An 18,796-nucleotide genomic window follows, 5' to 3' on the forward strand; every position below is an offset into this window, starting at 1 on the left:
TAGTGATATTTTTTATTATTCCACTCCCATTGTTGATTTTGGCTTAGACCAGGGTAGCTTTTCAATTGGTTTTTGCTTTTTTAAGTAACAAAAAGATGAACCTAGCTATGTATTCCCATTATCAATTCAGGTGCACTATAAGATAGAAAAAAGTTTTGAGCAAGATTAAGCAGCTACAATTATCATATTAGCAGTAACGGGCACAAAATTCTGGGGGAAAAAAGGTTATAAATCACAGTCAAATTCAAGCATTAATCTGTTTTTCTTACTTTATTCCTTGTATCAATCGGTTAAGAAAGTAAAATTTTTCCAAATATTTATAGATAACATTTACAAGGGGCACACAAAAAAGTTCATTTTCACAAAGAATAATATTGTGATCTCTTTAAATCCACTTTTAATCCTTATTTTAAGCTAAGTACAATAATAATTTAATACAATAAGCTAAATACACACAAAGCTTGTATATCCTGAACTACAAAAGTGGTTTCCATAGCCACATATGGTATTAGTCAAGTATGCATTTCCACAATGAACAAGTACTGACAAATATGTTAATAAAACACTATTCCAAATGCTTATCCTGCCATCAGCCTTTAAAGCAATACCATTCCTGCTACTGAAAGCATTTGTTTTTACAAGCTTTGATCTGGGAAAGAGTTCTTTAAAAACTTAAATAGTACATTATAAGCTCCAAAAGGTTTTAAATCAAAAGCCTTCCAACATGAAAGCATTCATATAAAACTTTTAGATTCTCCAAAAAAAAAATCACTCTTGTTATCTGAAGAAAAGAATATCAAAACAAATTATCTTTTAAGACAGATAAATATTCTTACAAAAAACTGTATTTATATTACCATCTCCTTAAAAGAAACACAAACCAGTTCACTATCTTTAATAACCTCTCAGACTACTGTCTAAAAACTTCAGAATGCATGAAGCACATGTCTCAATTATCATAGAGTCAAAGATGCCATTTAGATTTCACATATTAAACAGCTACACTATAGCTTACAATGGCACATATATACCTAAAACATAAATACTACTTCATCCTTTAGGTGGTAAAAATCAGAAGGAACTGCATGGTTTGCAAGGTACTTTAACTTATGTGTGGTCACTGAAACCCAATAAGTAATTCAAGTATGGTCATATAAAGGCAGGCAATTAAAGGCTCAAATATCACTCTAAAATTGAAAACAGGAAAATAAACGCTGAAAACTTTGTGTTTTTCCATCTTTCATTTACATGCCTAGATATCAGAACCTTATTGTAGAAAATACACCATTATTATATACGGTTTCCCCGGAAGATAATGCAGTTTCATTTAGTACAACAGGTGTCAAGATCCATAGTTTGCTTCATCAAATGCTTTTCTAGCTCGTTTCAATTCTTCGTTCATAGTAAGCAAGTCTTTAACCCTAGCAAACTTCCTTGGGTCCTTTCGAATCAAAAAGACGATATCTTCAACTTGTACTCGACCTTGTCTTCCAATTGACATAGCCTTGTGAGTCTATTATAAAGAAACAAATGAAATTCAACTTCTAAAAATCTAATATTTTACTGTTTTAATTTGCATTTATTAAGTTCCTGGTGAGGTTGAAGATTTTCTCTTCTAATTATTATAGTCATTCATTTGTGAACTTTTTATTCATGTCCTTTGTCCATTTTCTACTGGGTTATTAGCAGTATTTCTCTTCTTGCTTCATAGGCATTTTTTAAATATTAAGGACATTAAAACTATCAAATTTTTTGATGTTCCTGTTTTTGTTTCCTGATAATAGTTTTGGTCTTCATTCTTATACAATAATTTTATAATTTCTTTGTAACCACCTGTAGTGGATTGAATTATGTCCCCACAAAACTCACTGAAACTTGTATTATGTCCCCCAAGTTTTATGTATTAGAAACTTATCCCCCACTGTGACTGTTAAGAGGGTGAGAAATCCTTTTATGGTAACTGAAAGGTGGAGCCTTTTTTTTTTTTTTAAAGATGACCAGTAAGGGGATCTTAACCCTTGACTTGGTGTTGTCAGCACCACATTCACCCAGTGAGCTAACCGGCCATCCCTATGTAGGGATCCAAACCCTTGGCCTTGGTGTTATCAGCACCATACTCTCCCGAGTGAGCCACAGGCTGGCCCAAAAGGTGGAGCCTTAAAGAGGTGATTGGATTGTAGGACCATGCCATAGTGAATGGATTAAAAATGGTGGTGAGGGGCACGGTTCTGAGGGCTTTAAAAGAAGAGGAGAGTCTGTCTCTTGCTCTCTCTCTGCTCTCTCTGCTTCCACCATCTTGCAATGTGAGACCCCTGGGTCACTCTGCCACCACCAGATGGACTTTCGACTTCCCGGACTCAGAAATTGTACACAATAAATTTTGTTCTCTTTGTAAATCACCCAGTTTCCATGTATTTTGTTATAAGCAACAAAAATGGACTAATACACCACCCATTTCATTTATGCGTTGAGTCTTCTGTCTCAATAGCTAACAAATATTGATGGGTTTTCCTAAAATCAAATAAATAAACTTCATCCCCCAACACTATATACTCCTCCGGTGCAAAAACAAAGGTTTATCAGCATTATTTCTAATGACTAAAAATAATGGAAACTAAAAAATGAAAAATAAATATTTAATAAGGCACTGGGTAAACAAATTTGAATACATACACTCAATTTATATTATGAAGCCATTAAAAATATTATAGAGGGCTGGCCAGTGAGCTCAGTTGGTTAGAGCATGGTGCTGATAACACCAAGGCCTAGGGTTCAATCCCTGAACCAGCCAGCCACCAAAAAGAAGAAAAAATTTATCCACAAAAATATCACAGAGTATTATGCATTGACAGGAAATGTTCTAGACTTACCAAAGGGAAAAAGTAAGTTCTAAGACTATATGTACTATTAATTCCAGTTTTATAAAAAGTTTAAAAATATGTGCAAAAAGACAAAATGACATTCACCAAAATGTTAGTATTAGTTGTCTCTAAGTGGAAGGATCACAAATTTTTATTCCTGTGCTTTTTTATACTTTTTAAGTTATATTTAATTGATATTAATTGCTTTTGTAAATAGAAAAAAAGATTTTAAAAATGCATATTTTCTGAGTAATTTCACTTCTATTCTGTAGTATGGAAATAATCTAAAACACAGAGTGAAAATTCACAATAACTAAATAAAACCAAACTCAGTAATCCCATCCCTGAGAATATATCCAAAAAAAAGAGAGGGAGAGAAAAGTTCATGAATATGATCATTCAAGATTAAAAATAAAACAATCTGTAAATAACTTATACAAAAAGGAAATGGTTAAGTAAATTAGAAAACAATTTTAACAAATTTTATGTAGCTACTAAAAACTATGATTAGAACACAAGAAATATGTATTATAAAACTTTAAGTAAAAAGAATGTTATCATTATCATGACTAAGTAAAAGATTACATACCTTTAAATAAATACTGGAACACCATAAGGGCCACCAAAAACAAAAACAAAAACAGCAAAAATACTGGACTAGAAGGGAAAAAAAACTATGTTGGATAATGGGATTATGGGTAATATTTTTAATTTTATTCAATGACTTTATTTTTTATTTTAAAGATGACTGGTAAGGGGACCTTAACCCTTGACTTGGTGTTGTCAGCACCACGCTCACCCAAGTGAGCTAACCAGCCATCCCTATATGGGATCCGAACCCATGGGCCTTGGTGTTATCAGCACCACACTCTCCCGAGTGAGCCACGGGCTGGCCCCTCAATGTCTTTATAATGTCTTTATAAATAAAATTCAGGAGGAAGGGGTGGAATATACATGATAATTTTTAATGATAAATAATGACCAGTAACTTCCACAAAACAGCCGCTCAAATGGATAGCTTATTTCAAAAGGCTGACATAAGCTTAGAATTTCAAATCCTAACTAAGACCAACAAAAGAATCTTACCATCTCAGTGATGAACTCTATGACAAGGTCTTCAAGAATATCCACTGATTCGGTATAAGGATTCTGATCATCTCCAAACCCATACATCATACATCGTACTATAAAAGACAATCACTTGTTTACTTGAACAGATTTAACAATTTGACCAACACTGTCTTCACATAAACTAGAACTGAACCAAGTTATAGATGGTATTGGTATAAAAACATATTTACATTGTATTTGTTGACTCCAATATGGGTTTTCATGTAAAGGCTTCAACTACATTCTTATGACCAACTGTTCCCACCTAGCCTCCAACAAAACTCTCCTTCCTTCCCAGCTACTGAACCCTCATGTCAATATTTTTTTCCTAATCTCTATTATCTACTTACCAGCAACCCGAGAGTACCTTTTTTTTGGTGCCTGGCCAGTACAGGAATTGAATCCTGGACCTTGGTGTTATCAGCACCATGCTTTAACCAACCAGAATACCTTTAAGTAGAAGACTCTGTCATGGCAGGGACAAAACGGGTAGCAACAGCTTAGCCTTTCCTGGAAGTGTTTTCTGTGCGTGGGTATGGCAGTGGGGCATTGGAAAAGAGAAAGCAGAATCCTTTCTGATATTAGCATAGGGGAAAGGACACGAGAAAAAGTGAAACAATTACCTTCTATGGGAAGAAACAGGGTAATCAGGAGAAAGCAGAGGGTTTATTACAAAGAATCTTGACATTTTATTTCCTAGATCAATGCAATTACTAGCAAAGCCCTTTCAGGCTTCAAATGAAGGAAACATAGAAAATGTGAAAGAGAAGAAAAGTCTAATGCAGAATAATAAAAATAACTGCTAATATTTAAAACACATATAGCCCTTACCATATGCCAAGGACTATTTTAAGTCCTTTATATATATAACTCATTTAATCCTCACAACAATCCTTTGAGGTAGATACTATTATTATCCCATTCTATAGATGAGAAAATTGAGGCACCAAGTTAAGTGATTTACCCAAGATCATACAGCTAGTAAAAGATGGAACTTGAATTTGAACCCAGCTGATCTGGTTCCAGATTCTACTCCTACCCACAACAGTATTACACTTCTTAGTAGTTTAGGACGGATGGGATCCATATGGATTCTTATGCTGTAGTCTATAAATTTCCAGTTAGTCCACAAACAAGCGTCAAGATATCATTGAATCTCCCGTGAAATTACATAGAAAAATTTTATACATTATCTGTATATGTACAAATTTCTAGAAATAAGAATTATAATTTTTATCAGATTCTCAAAGGGGTATGTAAATGTTAAGAAATGCTATTGAATGCTGATCTACGTGATGGTTACAAGTGTGTATCTTGATCTACGTGATGGTTACAAGTGTGTATATACGAGGGTACTTCAAAAAGTTTGTAGAAAAAATAGAATTAAAAGATAATATGAATCTCTCCATGAACTTTTTTTTTTTTTTTGGTGATTACTAGGTAAGGGGATCTGAACCCGTGACCTTGGTGTTACCAACACCATGCTCTCACAAGTGAGCTAACCCACCAGCCCCTCCTAAAAGTTCTTTAGGAACTTTCTGAAGTACCCTCGTACAGATGTAAAATTCCACGAACTTTCTGTACCCTCATACAGATGTAAAATTCATCAAGCTGTTCACTCAACACTTGTACAACTTACTGTATATAAGTTTTACATTATTTAAAAAAGGAAGGAACATCTAGAACACTTCTGAAGGAAGGAATGAGTACATTAAGAGTAATTCCTATTTAGGAGAAACAAAAACTGGTAGAAGTGAAAAGAGAAGAAAGTAGAACAGGACTAGAGAAGAAAAGAAAGGGTGATGTATCTCTAGGGTTTACACTGGCAAGAACCTTTAGATCCAGACACAAGGAAGAAAACAAACACAGAAGCCAATATTTTCTTTTTTTGATTCTGTAATATTCTTTTTGCCTTTTTTAGAAAAGATAACTTTAGACTTATAGATGAGTTGCAAAAATAACAAAGTGCCCATATACCCTATATCCAGCTTCCCCTTATGTTAACATCTTATATAACCATAGACATTTATCAAAACTAAGAAATTAACACTGGTATGAGTACAGACCTTATTCAGATTGTACTGGTTTTTCCACTACTACTCTTTTTTGTTCCAGGATCCCACACTATTTAGCTGTCATGCCTACTTAGTTTCCTCAATTCTGTGACAGTTTCTTGGCCTTTCCCTGTCTTTCAAGACCTTAACACTTTTGAAGTATACTGGCCAGTTATCTTGTAGACTGTCCCTCAGTTTGTGTTTGTTTGATGTTTTCTCATGATTAGATTGAGTTTATTCTTGTACATTACCAGAAAGGATACAAAGATTATGTGCCATCTTAATACATCATATCAAAAATACATGATGTCAATATATTACTGGTGATGCTAACTTTAATCACTTGGTTAATGATGTCTGCCAGAATTATCCACTCTAGCTTACTATCTTTCCTTAAATATTTTCAGAAATACTGTCACTAACATTTTGATGGGTAGAATTCACCGGCAGAAAAATAAATTTTACTGGAAAAGGGAAACTCGTGTTATACAGGAAGTATGTACACTGTATACGGGGTAAAGGGTCTGTAAAGGCATAAACAAATGCCAGTGAATACATTGAAATTCTGTGGTATATTTAGCAAAAGAAAAAAAAAGTTTAGGAGAACAGTTCTTGGTCAGTAAGATATATAAAGATTCAGGTAAGACAAGAAGACTGAAAATTCCAAATTGCTGTCATCACAAAAATAAAGTAATAAAAGTAGAACAAAGGTCTTTGCTAATAACCAACTATGCAAGCATCACTCTGGGATGCTCTGGTGTAGGGATCCCTTCTTATGCTGACATAAGTAAAATCACATACAAACGAAGTAAATAGCATCAGAGAAATAGAATAAGGAGTGGTCAACTTTGGGTGAAAAACTGAGACATAGAAAAGAATTTGGATGGTTTAAAAAAAAAAAAGACATAACGGTCCTACAGTTTCTAGAGCGTGTGGAAACTGCTCATGTCTGACCCAGCCTAAATAAACCAGCTCTCATAAATAAACAGATTCATATATCTGTACTGCCTTGTCTCTCAATACTCAGCCATGGCTGTAATGTAAAAGACCAGGAGAGGGAGAGCACATTCTCATGGTGTCTTTCAGGAACTGGCCTGGACCATCAACAGTAGCAGCAGCTCTCCCTTCCTCTTCCTGCTGCCAAAAAGTGTCAAACCTATTTACTGAGGGAGTAGGACAGATGACCAATACATTATAATCTCTATGCCATTTTAATGCCTCACTGTTCACCACCTCACTGCCTTGTTCATTGCCTTAATCCAAAGCCCAAATTTAGTTCCTACTCCCAGTATCTGTTCTGGGATACATCATTACCAGTGGCTTACAGTCAAAGGAGTCTCAGCTTGTACTGCTACAAAAGTAAGGTGCAGAGAAATTAACAGATACATGTTCTGCCCTGAATTAAAACACTGATCATGTTTCCTCACTTAAAGAAAAAAAGTATATGCATACACACATATATATACACAAAGACAAACATACAATTGGGGTTATGATAGTTACTGTCTATGATTCAAAAGCTAAACAGAATTTTACAGGCAAGTCTGAGAAGACTGTCCCTACAGGGAAACACATACAGAACAATAAACCTACTTTGAAAGGACATGTCCAAAAGTCTTCATCATCTATAATAAAATCATTGTCAAATAAAACTTACATTCTTTAGAAAAAAGTCTCTTTCTTTTACCCTGTCCACCTTCTGCACCTCCTCCAATTTCTTCATTTTCTTCCTCAAACTAGAAGTTAAAATGTATACACAAGTTATTGCATTGCATTTGATATTTTAATTAACGATTTTTTTCATTTTCAAAACTGATATCAGGCCAGAAAACCTAAAGCAAACAGCAAAAAATCATGAAACCTTAGGACTGCAGGGGCCTTAAAAACTAGTTCAACTTCCAACTCATGCAGCTATGGCCTCTACAATATCCCTAGCAAAAATCTTACTGCCTCTACATGTAAGAGTTCTAATGACCATAGGTTCTTTTTTTTTCTTAGCCAACTAAGTTGACCTATTGCTAGACAGTGTTACTGTTAAAGGGTTGATACAGAATCAGTCTACCTCCCTGTAGTAAGCAAAACTAACGTTTACTAAGCACCTGCTTAGACAGTGCTAAAAACTACGATTAAGTAAGCCTTAACCCTATTTCATGAAAAGAAAACCGGTGCTCAAAGTTAAATAACTTGCTCAGAATGAATGGATATTTTGAAATCCAGGCTCCCTGGCTTTCGGTCCATTATTTTTTCCACTCCTTCACAATAAGTATACAGTTTTGTTCGCAGTTGAACTGATTGTTCGTAATGAGCGCTAACAAATATTAGTTTTGACCTCTGATGATGCTGTAGGTGCTTCAAAGGGTGTCTGTCAGATATAGACCAAAACCAAAGGGAAAGGGGCCACCTTCCTACTCTCCCTTCACATCCTGCCATACAGACTGAAATGGTGAATCCGAAGGGAAAGCAAGGCATGAAGTCCCCGAATTTCCTCAGCTGAACTCACTAAGGAAAACAGACCCGATTCTGAACTCTGCCTCCTCTACCAAGCCCGAGGAAGTGAAAAAAAGAGAGGGTCGAGACAGAGGAGGTCACTCACGGTAGGGTCTTCTTCCTCATCTGCCATCCCACCAGCCCACCAACCAGCTGTGCCCCTCCGGCTCGCTCCCCGCGGGTTTTACCACTTCCGCTGCCTCACTTCCGGTGACGCGCGGGGCCGGGGCGGGGCCTAGACCGGCCCCCGCCGGCGGTAGAGGCGGAGCCGAGACAGTCCCTAGGAGAGGAGGGACGTGCTCCTGGCTCTGTAATCCCGAAGGAGGAATTAAAAATTACAAAGAAAAGGAAGTCATGAGTTAGGTGGCATGTACTCGTATTTCGCTGTCACCCTAAATTTGCTTCTGCGTATTGAATCACTGTTTCCTGATTCGGGACTGCGAAGCCATGGATCATAGGAGGGCTAGCCAGTGGTCCTTGGTCGACCGAGGGGTGTATATAAAAAATTTCAACGACTTGACGGTTCCACTGTTTATTTCCAAGCACTGTGCTAAGCACTGGGGGATTCTGTGCTTCACTACTAGTTCCTGAGGGGGCGGTATCCCTAGACTGAGATTTACAATTTTGTGGGAAGGTTCTTGGTCAGAACAATAATTAGGAAAACCAAGGCATTAGAAGGCTAGAGCTACGAATATAAAATATAATGCCACAAAACGAAAATTTGTTCATATACACGATTTCTGAATGCCCTGCTGAACATTTCATTTGGTGAGTGAAAAAAAAAGATAATTTCTGAGAATAGAACCTGTCTTTGTTAACATATAAACAAAATATTTTCCCAGTTTTTAATGTACATTGAATTTTCTAGGAATGTTAACACCCCAAAATTGGTGGTATATTGTACTTTGTTTTGTTCGGAACTCTTTTGGGCGGCTGAACGTTAACAAAGATGGAACCCTGGACCTTGGTGTTACCAACATCGCACTCTAACCAACCGAACTAATCAGCCACCCATTGTTTGGAACTTTCTAACCAACCGAACTAATCAGCCACCCATTGTTTGGAACTTATTAAAAGCTGTTCTTAATTTCAGGAAATAATATCGCCAAAGGCAGCATCATTTTTAATAACTTAGATAGTCAATATTCACCCAAATCAGTCTGCATTTTAGCTCCTGCATTCAAGGTGATTGTGCATGTAGATACAAGCATCTGAAATCTTCATTATAATCCCTAGTGTAGTCATGCCTGAGCACTTACAAATAAAAACACATACTATTATTATGTTATTATCTTTTTTTTTTTTTTTTTTTGAAGATGACCGGTAAGGGGATCTTAACCCTTGACTTGGTGTTAGCACCAGGCTCCCCCGAGTTAGCTAACCGGCCATCCCCATATAGGGATCCGAACTCTTGGCCTTGGTGTTATCAGCACCACACTCTCCCAAGTGAGCCACAGGCCGGCCCTATACGTTATTATCTTTATTTTACCTTTATATTACACTCAGGGCAATATATTTTATTTTTTAATTATGTGAGTAGGTAGGTATATTAGTTATTAATTGCTGTGTAACAAATTACCCCAACTCTTAAATATTTATCACACAGGTTCTGTGGGTCAGCCAACTGGGAGGAGTTTAGCTAGGTGCCTCTGGCTCAAGGTCCATCATGTTGCAGTCAGGATGTTGGCTGAGGCTGCAGTCATATCTCAACTGTTGATGGGGGAGGATCAACTTCCAGAATCACCCACGTGGTTGTCAACAGGATTCAGTTCCTTCAGGTTGTTGGACTAAGGGCCTCAGTTCTTCACTGGCTGTTGCTCAGGGGTCTCCCTCATTTCCTTGCCACACAGTCCTCTCCATAGGGCAGCTTGCAACATGGCAGTTGCCTTCCTTTGGAGGAGGCAAGTGAGAGAACCCAAAAGAACACCCAAAAGACAAGAAGTCACAGTTTTTTTGTAATTTTATTTTGGAAGTGACATCCCATCATTCTATTCATGAGGAGTCGATAAGTGTATCACACACTCAAGGAGAGGAGATTGCATAAGAACAAGAATATCAGGAGGGGGAGATCATTAGGCGCTGAGAGGCTGCCTATCACAATAGGTTATATTATCTGTGAAATTTATTTCAGAATAATGGAGACATTATATTTGTTATTTAAGGGGGATTATTGAGTCTGATAGAATTGAATACCGCTGTGTTAGGCAATGATGAGATACTGGCCTTGCCCAGGAGGTCAAGTATAAAACATTCAGTGTCCATCTTCAGGGGAGTAGATAGGTAAAATGTGTTGGATGCACACCAATTAGTACTATGCAGCAATCAGAATCAATAGACTAACAACATGGACAGAGCTTAAAAACAGTACTAAGTAAAAAAAGTAAGAAACACAATGAGATCTATAATACAATACTATTTATGTAAGTTAAAAATACATACACAAAAAAACATATTTTACAGGAACATATAAAAAAGCACAGACACTAAATACATTAGAAAGTTTGCAGTGTAGGAGAAATGGGAATACTTGTAGATAAATAAAAAATGAGGGACTTTGGAAGGTCCACTTTCACTAGAGTGTGAATAATTCAATCCACTGAACCTGAGATCCAAAATATATAGTGGGGGAAAAAAAGTCATAGTAAAGAGTCACGGTGTCCTTCTACAAAATGTTCTGGGTAGGTTGCCAGAGCCAAATTTATTGGGTGGGGATGCAGGAAATGAGGCTGAAATGAAACTGTAATTAGAGTGTAAAAGGTTCTCTCTTTAGAGACTGAACTTCAAACTGAGAGAGTTCTTGGGAGGTCTTTAAGCCGAGGAGTCACATGACTGTCTTTTTAAAAAAGATCACCTCAGCAAGGAAACTGCCTGGGGTGAGAGATGATTATAATCTGAATTAAGGCAAAGTGGAAGAAGAAGAAGAAACTGATATAGGAGAAGCTTTAGGAGACAGAGTTTACAGCACTTTGTGACAATGAATCTGAGAGCTATGGACAGAGAGGTTTACATCCAAGTGGATGGAATGATAATAATATAAATAGGAAAGAAAAAAGGGGAAGCAATTGGGGGTGGAAGGAAATGAGCTTAGTCTGAATTTGAGAGTCTAGAAATGTCCTACAGAGAAGTGGAATTACAGGCCTGGAAATCCACAGAGAAATTAGGACTAGAGAAAATGATATAGGAGAAATCATCACAAAGGTGATAGTTTAAAGACTGCATGGGGACAAAGGAAGAGGAGGCAAAACACAAATCCTCGGTAACAGTACATCAAAGAGATAGAAAAGACAGAAGGAATCGTTCAACAGGTAGGAAAAGAAAAAAGAGAGAATGAAGAGAAGGAGAAGAGAGAGAAGGAGGAGAATAAAAATATCTTTTGGAAGCCAAAAAAGAAAAAGTTTCAAAAAGAAGAAGGTGGTCAGGAGTGCCCAGTGCTACAGAGATTAAGATATTGAAGGATTTAAGAAAAGGCCTTGGATTCGTTACTGAGATCCCAAAGGTCCATTTGCTCACTGCTCAATAGCCAATAATTGAGAGAAAAGTGTTGGTGTAAGGAAACGTAGCCTTTAATAACGAAGCCAGCAGCCTGGGGAAATGGTCGAGTTATGTCTCAAAGACCATTCCCACCCCTCCCAAGTTTGCCAAAAGGTTTTATAGGGGTCTGTGGTAGAAAGTGTTAGGTTTGAATTTTGAAGGTTTTAGTCTCAAACCGGAGCAAAGAAAACCAGGAGCCAGGCAGTAAATTTAGGGTAGGCTTTAATGGGGGTGCTCCTGGGTGAGTTTCCACCGCCCACAAGGGAGTGAGGCTGGGGAAGTCGCGCCCGGGGAAAGGCAGGTGGGGTTTTTATAAGGGTGGGCCGCAGCAGCCCGTATATGGTACATGGCTGTGTAAAGTTAAGTTTCGGTTTCCTGCATAGGTTCTGTTTTCCCTGATGTGACGTGGCCCTGAGCCATTGCTCTGATGGCGGGAGATCTCTTGGAAGGTGACTTTCAGGTCAGGCGGGAAACTCCCAGGGGTGGGTCCAACAAGATGGAGGCCCCGGTGCCATTTTGCTGACGTTCCCCTATTCTGCGGGCCCAACGGAAAGTTGATTCATGGTGACCACATGGGGACGTACAGATATGCTTGAATATTTCTGATAATCATCAAGGAACTTCCTGGGTGGGGGTTGACCAGTTATATTTTGTTTTCCAAGGGTTCAGTTCCTGTTATTCTCAAATAAGATCAGGTTAGTGAGCTACCAAAGATTGGCCATCCGGGCTAATAATTTTTCTCTATTTGTACACAATGTGAGAGCAAGAGTCATTGCATTCTGGCAATTAGCTGCAGGCTACGTGGTTTGGGTTACAGGAGAGAACAAGTTTTAAAATTCAAAGATTTCACAAAATGGAGTCACTTCTGTTTAGACTGTTACAGATTTGACATTTAGAAGGTAAGAGGATAATCTGTAGAAAATAGTTTGAGGGCAAGGGTGAAGATGAAAGGCAGATTATAAAATGTTAAAGAATGAGTGTATAGTTGAATACGAAGGGTAGAAAAGCAAAGAGAGAAAAGTAGCCTTAAGAGGGCAGTACGATCAAGGAAAGTGGACTTTGAGTAAATGATTACTGAATGAGTGAGGCTGTGAACTTGAGCCAGACACTTAAGCTCAGAAGAGCCAGGTTGGCTTCGGTCAAGATGGCAGAATAGATGGCCCCCAGCATCACTTTCTCCCACAAATCAACCAACTTACAACTATTAAAAAGCAATGACAGCCAAGCTGGGGTCACTAGAGATCAGGGGAAGAGGAGAAGAGACCTATGAAGTGCATGAAGGCAGGAGAAGCCACAATGACAGAAAGAAAGAACCGCTCCAACTGTTTCAAGCCCCAGCTGCTTCCAGGCTGGAGCTACTAAGCACAGGGAGCAGGAGCTGGCAAAAGCCACAGCTGTGCCCTTCGGATGGAGTTGCTTGGAGGCAGCAGGGGAGAAGAGGGCCTTGGTGGCCTCCAGGCCAGCAAGACTACTAATAGGATTCCCGTGAACCCACATAGGAGCAAGGAGCCACAACAACCAAAAAAAAGGAGCCACTCGGAGGCCAGTGAGTCACCACAAGGGACCAGCATACACATGGGAAGTGTTTGGAGCATGAGCGGTGAGGGAGACGGGTCCACAAGGAGAACACTGGGGCACAACAAGGACAGCTAATCTGCACCCCTATCAGCAAAGGACCACTCAATGGAGACTGGTCAGGAATATAGAACTGCAGGGGGTGCAGTTTGCTGAAAAGACTCGGGCCCTGACTAGAGTTTCTACACAACCCAGGTGTACTAGATCTCACGAGTCCCAGAAACACCTATAAAGTCAACTATTAAAACCTGAGCTGCACAAAAAGCCTTCCTTAGAGAATCAGCAGCAAAGCAACAATTTAGCTCAACATCAGAGCTCAAGTCCTGGTCCCCACAGGAAGTTCCCCCATTTTAGAAGTAAGCAATGGACAACAAAATAGTTCCAGTGCAGAGTTTAAGTGGCAGAAACAGCAAATAATCCAACACTGAACTGAAAGAAAAAACAAAATACCCAAGACCAGAGACAAAGTTTGATATTAACTAGTAAAGGTCTCTCATCATCAAAGAACACCTATAACACCTAGAAGGACCAGAAGTCCCTCAGGCTACCAAACCAGATAGGGGGTAGGGCTGGGGTCCTCAGCCATGCCCCACCCAACACCTGCAACCAGTCCCGAGTGTGGGGGGCCAAGGGCCTCAGCCACACCCCATCAACACCCACAACCAGCCCAGCGATGACCACCAAGCTGCCGCAGGAAGCGCCCAGGTTCTCCCAAACTGGAGTGGTGGGGGGCCAAGGGCCTTGGACACACCCTCCCGACACTGCAACCAGCCTAGCGATGACCACTGAGCCACTGCAGAAAGCACACCAGGCTCCCGAGCTAGGGCAGGGGCGGGGGCCAGACACTTCAGCCACATCCCTCTGACATTTGCACCCAGCCCAGCAATGACCAAGATACCGCTGGAAGCCCCCTGGTCTCCCCTGCAGGAATGAGGGGGGTGCCACAGGCCTCAAAACCACCCTCCTCCTTCCTCCTTCTCCCACCCTATTTCCTTCCCCTTTCCCCTCTCCCCCTCCCCACCAACTGCTCCACAACAACTTCATAGAATGTAAAAAAAAAAAGTAATATTAATAAACTTTTTTCTTTGAAAAAAAATATATATAAAATAAATAAACTTTTAAAAAAATGACCATTAAGGAAAAATGGATCTTCAAAAATCTGCAACTGAAAAAAAAAAAAAAAGAAAAGCCAGGTTTTCAGTAGAGCAAAAAACTGGAATGAGCTTTTAAAGAAAAGGTTCTTGACAAAAGAGATTTGTTCACAAAAGAACAGAGTCAGCAGAGATGCAGATGGGGTAATTGCTGGAAGGGAGAAGTGGAGCTGACGGTGTGAGAATAATGTGGAAGAAATGGCAGGGGTGAGATTATCAGAAAGTAGAAAAGCAGGGAATTGGGTGGTGTGCTTGAGACATTTGTTAGTGATGGGTTGGGGGAAGGCAGGCAGATAGCACCAATCAGACTCCAAATCCAGGCAAAAGCTTTGCAGTCCCACCCCCACCCCCACTTCTACCCCTCCACCCCAGGGTGTAGACCTCTGCAATCCTTCTCCCTATTTTAGGCATAGTGAGGTAGTGTCATTTTTAAAATGGCTTTTAGAATTTCCACAATAATCATATAAAGTCTTAACTATTTGCTTTGCTTATTTCACAAATAATGCCCGTAACCATTGTTTAAATATGCACGTTCTAAGGTCAGATGGGTTGGGTTTGAAATCCCAGCTGTACTACTTATCAGCTGTATTACCTTGAAACAACTTACTTGACCTCTCAATACATCCATGTCCTCATCTGTGAGACGGGAATAATAATAGTTACTAACCTTATAAAGTTACTATGAGGCTGAGTTGTGTTAATACCCATAAAGTGCTTTGGGTAGTACCTGGCCTATAGTAAACATTATGTAAGTGTCAGTTGTTTTTATTCAAAGAACCTGTTATGGCCAACGTCCGACGGGTAAAAGAAATTTGTCCGAGAACCGGGTGATAGGAAAAGGAAAAGAGTTTATTTCTGGCAGCCAGAGTTACACAGGCCAATAGAAGTGTGCAGCCCCAAGTTGAAACCTCTCGCAGCTTTTATTTTTAGCTAGGCGGGAATTTTTTGCACCTGACACAATCTAGCCAATGCAAGCAAGCCAGTGATACATAAGCTAATTTTGTGGGTAGCCCTGTAGCCCCTCCTGACCCTGGATTCCCCATAGGGACTTTTCAGGCTAAAATGGCAGAGCCGCCTAAAATGGCGTTGGCCATGCTACTCTGTTTATTCCCCCATTTATTTTAGCAAGCTACTTGTACAGAAGCAGAATGCATATGTTAAGGTTAGTAGGGGTTGGGGTGTCCCTTAACAAACCTACTTTTCACCACTATCTTCTGTTCTTTTCCTTCATGAACTCTACATTCTAGTTCCACAAGGCCACATTCAATTCAGGCAAGAAATATCTATCAAGTACCTGCAAAATGTACAGCACTTGGTATGGGACTGTGGATAAAATGACAATGAAAATGAACTTTCTAGTGCAGCAAGGGGACATGAATTAAATAGGTATTGGTAGCTTATGATGCGGGAAGGGGACCCAAGAAGGTCCAAGAAGCCTCCCTTGATCAAGTGAGGTTGAGTTGAGACCTGAGAAATGAATGGGAGTTAGCTCGTAAAGGAGGAAGGAACAGTGCACCATGCCCCCAACTTATCTTGTACTTTCTCTCTCTAGTCTATTCCTTCTCCACTTGTTATAGAACAGAAGCAGCACGGAAGTCCCAGGCACTCGGAGGGAAGGAGAGTCAGAAAGTTTATTACACTAGTGGGGGCCCAGGCAAACTCATGTTCTGAAATCCTGGGACACCCCCGCCCTGAATCTTACAAGGCTTTTTATAGGCAGGTTAGATGGGCTCTTTAAGTTTCGCTTTCTCCGAATTCAGGTGACTTGAGCAGGCAGCTGATTATTAACTGGACTGACATCTGGGCACCCTGGTAGATAAGCACAGTTAGCTATAAGGGCACTGCACAAGCACATAACAAATTTTAATTTTGAGTTTTCCCAACACACTAAAATACTTTTCCTTTTCACCTATTGAAATGCTAATACCTTTCAGGACCAGCTAAAGTGCCTGCTCCTCCATAAAGCCTTCCCTGAGCTCTCCAGCTGAAAGCAGTTTCTCCTTTATACTACCAGAGAACTTAGTTTTCATTTTCCTTTGATACTTCTTACTTTCCACTGTATTTTCTGTTTATTTACACACACAGCTTATCTTTTTCTACTCAATCTTAAACTTATTAAGAGCAGAATCTGTTTCTCATTCATCTTTGAGCCTCCAAAGGCTAGCACATTCCTTAGAAGTCCGGGGAAAAAATATTTGTAGCATAAATTAATGCCTATTTGACATCCCTTTTCAAATGTTGTGATTCAAATGAAGCTATTGTTACAAGCTGTGCCTTCAGGACTGAACTTACACTTTGGCTAAACCAGAATGCCACAGTCATGGTCCCCATGACTGATTAGTGTTCACCACAATGACCACAACAACCCTAACAAACAGGCCACTGTTCTTGACTGACAGGTGTTTGGCAACAACTGCCAGTTCTCCAGTGTAGGCTGAAATGAACTGAGGAAGGACTGTCTGAACTGACAGTCCCCATCCCAGTGTGGCTCTATTTATTCCTTGCAGTTTGGCTGCAAGAGTCAGTGACCCAGGTTTTAGCCTGATGTGAGACATGACTGCAGGGGATAGGTGGCAGTGAAGCTAAGGGCTTTCCAGGGTGACAGAAACATTAATGCTTGGAACAAAATCATCAACAATCAGTATCACTGGAAAGCACTGTAATATCATTGGAAAGCATTGAGGCAGTGTGATAACAAGGGGAAGAGAGCTTTGAGGTTAGAAACACTGGGGTTTGGATCCTGACCAGCTATGTGATCTCACCCCTGTATCTTTTTTTTTTTTTTTTTTAAAGATGACCGGTAAGGGGATCTTAACCCTTGACTTGGTGTTGTCAGCACCAGGCTCTCCCAAGTGAGCTAACCAGCCATCCCCGTATAGGGATCTGAACCCACGGCCTTGGTGTTATCAGCATCGTACTCTCCCAAGTGAGCCATGGGCCGGCCCTACCCATGTATCTTTTTTGAGCCTCAAGATTTCTCATTTTAAAAAATTTGCAAAACAATTCTGAAAATCAAAGATAATCTCTTTACATGCTTGTAATCTATTAAAATGTGTTTATTCGTCTGTTTTACCCAATTTATTTTGTTCTCTGAGGACAGTGACTTATTTTTGCCTCTATTTCCTGCAGAATAGTACATAGTAAACACTAGTAAATACTTTTAACAAATGAACAAGAACAATAGCTAACATTTGTGAAGGATTTACTTCATGCTAGATATTGTTATAAACAGTAATTCACTTAGTCCTCCAACAAACCTAAAAACTCAGTTTTACAGAGTTTAAACATATTTTTTTAAACTATAAAAATTATTATTTTTTTTGGTGGCTGGCCAGTATGGGGATCTGAACCACTGACCTTAGTGTCTTAACACCACACTTTAACCAACTAAGCTAATCAGCCAGCCCCTAAAATTCTTGATACAAATAATTTTTTAAATAAAAGCATGATGAGATTAATTCTATTCAATTAAAAAGGTAAAATACTTTATAAAACCTAAAAAAGAAAATATATGGTGGAGGGAGAAAGAAGAAAGGAAATAAATGTAAGAGTGGGAGAAAGAGTAGGAAGAAGAGAGATGGACATATGAAAAAAGAAGAAACAGAAAAGAGTAAATTTTGAGCGAAATGAAAAATAACTGCTTAAGGGGCCGGCCCGTGGCTCACTCGGGAGAGTGTGGTGCTGATAACACCAAGGCCACAGGTTCGGATCCCATATAGGGATGGCCGGTTAGCTCACTGGGTGAGCGTGGTGCTGACAACACCAAGTCAAGGGTTAAGATCCCCTTACCGGTCATCTTTTTAAAAAAAAAAAAAAAAAGGAAAAAAGAAAAATAACTGCTTAATCAGAATAATATATTGTGGTTGGGATCACCGTATCGGGCAACTGTGAAAAGAAAAAAAAAAAAAGATATTATGCACTATCATTATCCTTTAAAATAGTAATTAACCAATTAATCACTTTTCCTAGTTCTCCAACTTTAATTTCTTTATCCTTAAATTTTATCCTTAAACTCTGAGACTAACAG

At 39.2% G+C, this 18,796-nt stretch overlaps 1 protein-coding gene across 1 annotated transcript; it reads right to left on the minus strand.

Moving 5' to 3' along the window:
- Positions 1-291: 291 nt before the first annotated feature.
- TAF13 (TATA-box binding protein associated factor 13) lies at positions 292-8,704 on the minus strand. The gene is made up of 4 exons (XM_063106382.1): positions 8,619-8,704; positions 7,683-7,761; positions 3,948-4,045; positions 292-1,513 (listed from the first exon to the last, which is right to left on the minus strand). Exons 1-4 carry the CDS (start codon positions 8,643-8,645, stop codon positions 1,343-1,345), a joined length of 375 nt encoding a protein of 124 aa, XP_062962452.1. The 5' UTR covers positions 8,646-8,704; the 3' UTR covers positions 292-1,342.
- Positions 8,705-18,796: the final 10,092 nt, after the last annotated feature.

The sequence above is a fragment of the Cynocephalus volans genome, chromosome 8, assembly GCF_027409185.1.
Source record: "Cynocephalus volans isolate mCynVol1 chromosome 8, mCynVol1.pri, whole genome shotgun sequence".
NCBI classification, from domain to species: Eukaryota; Metazoa; Chordata; class Mammalia; order Dermoptera; family Cynocephalidae; genus Cynocephalus; species Cynocephalus volans.

What these genes read in the sequence shown, in the direction of transcription:
- TAF13 (XM_063106382.1), bottom strand. Translation starts at nt 8,645, where the DNA reads ATGGCAGATGAGGAAGAAGACCCTACC. An exon ending in GAGACTTTTTTCTAAAGAAT is followed by an intron (nt 4,046 to 7,682) that starts GTAAGTTTTATT and finishes TGTCTTTTATAG; the next exon opens with TACGATGTATGATGTATGGG. An exon ending in TAGAGTTCATCACTGAGATG is followed by an intron (nt 1,514 to 3,947) that starts GTAAGATTCTTT and finishes TCTTTATAATAG; the next exon opens with ACTCACAAGGCTATGTCAAT.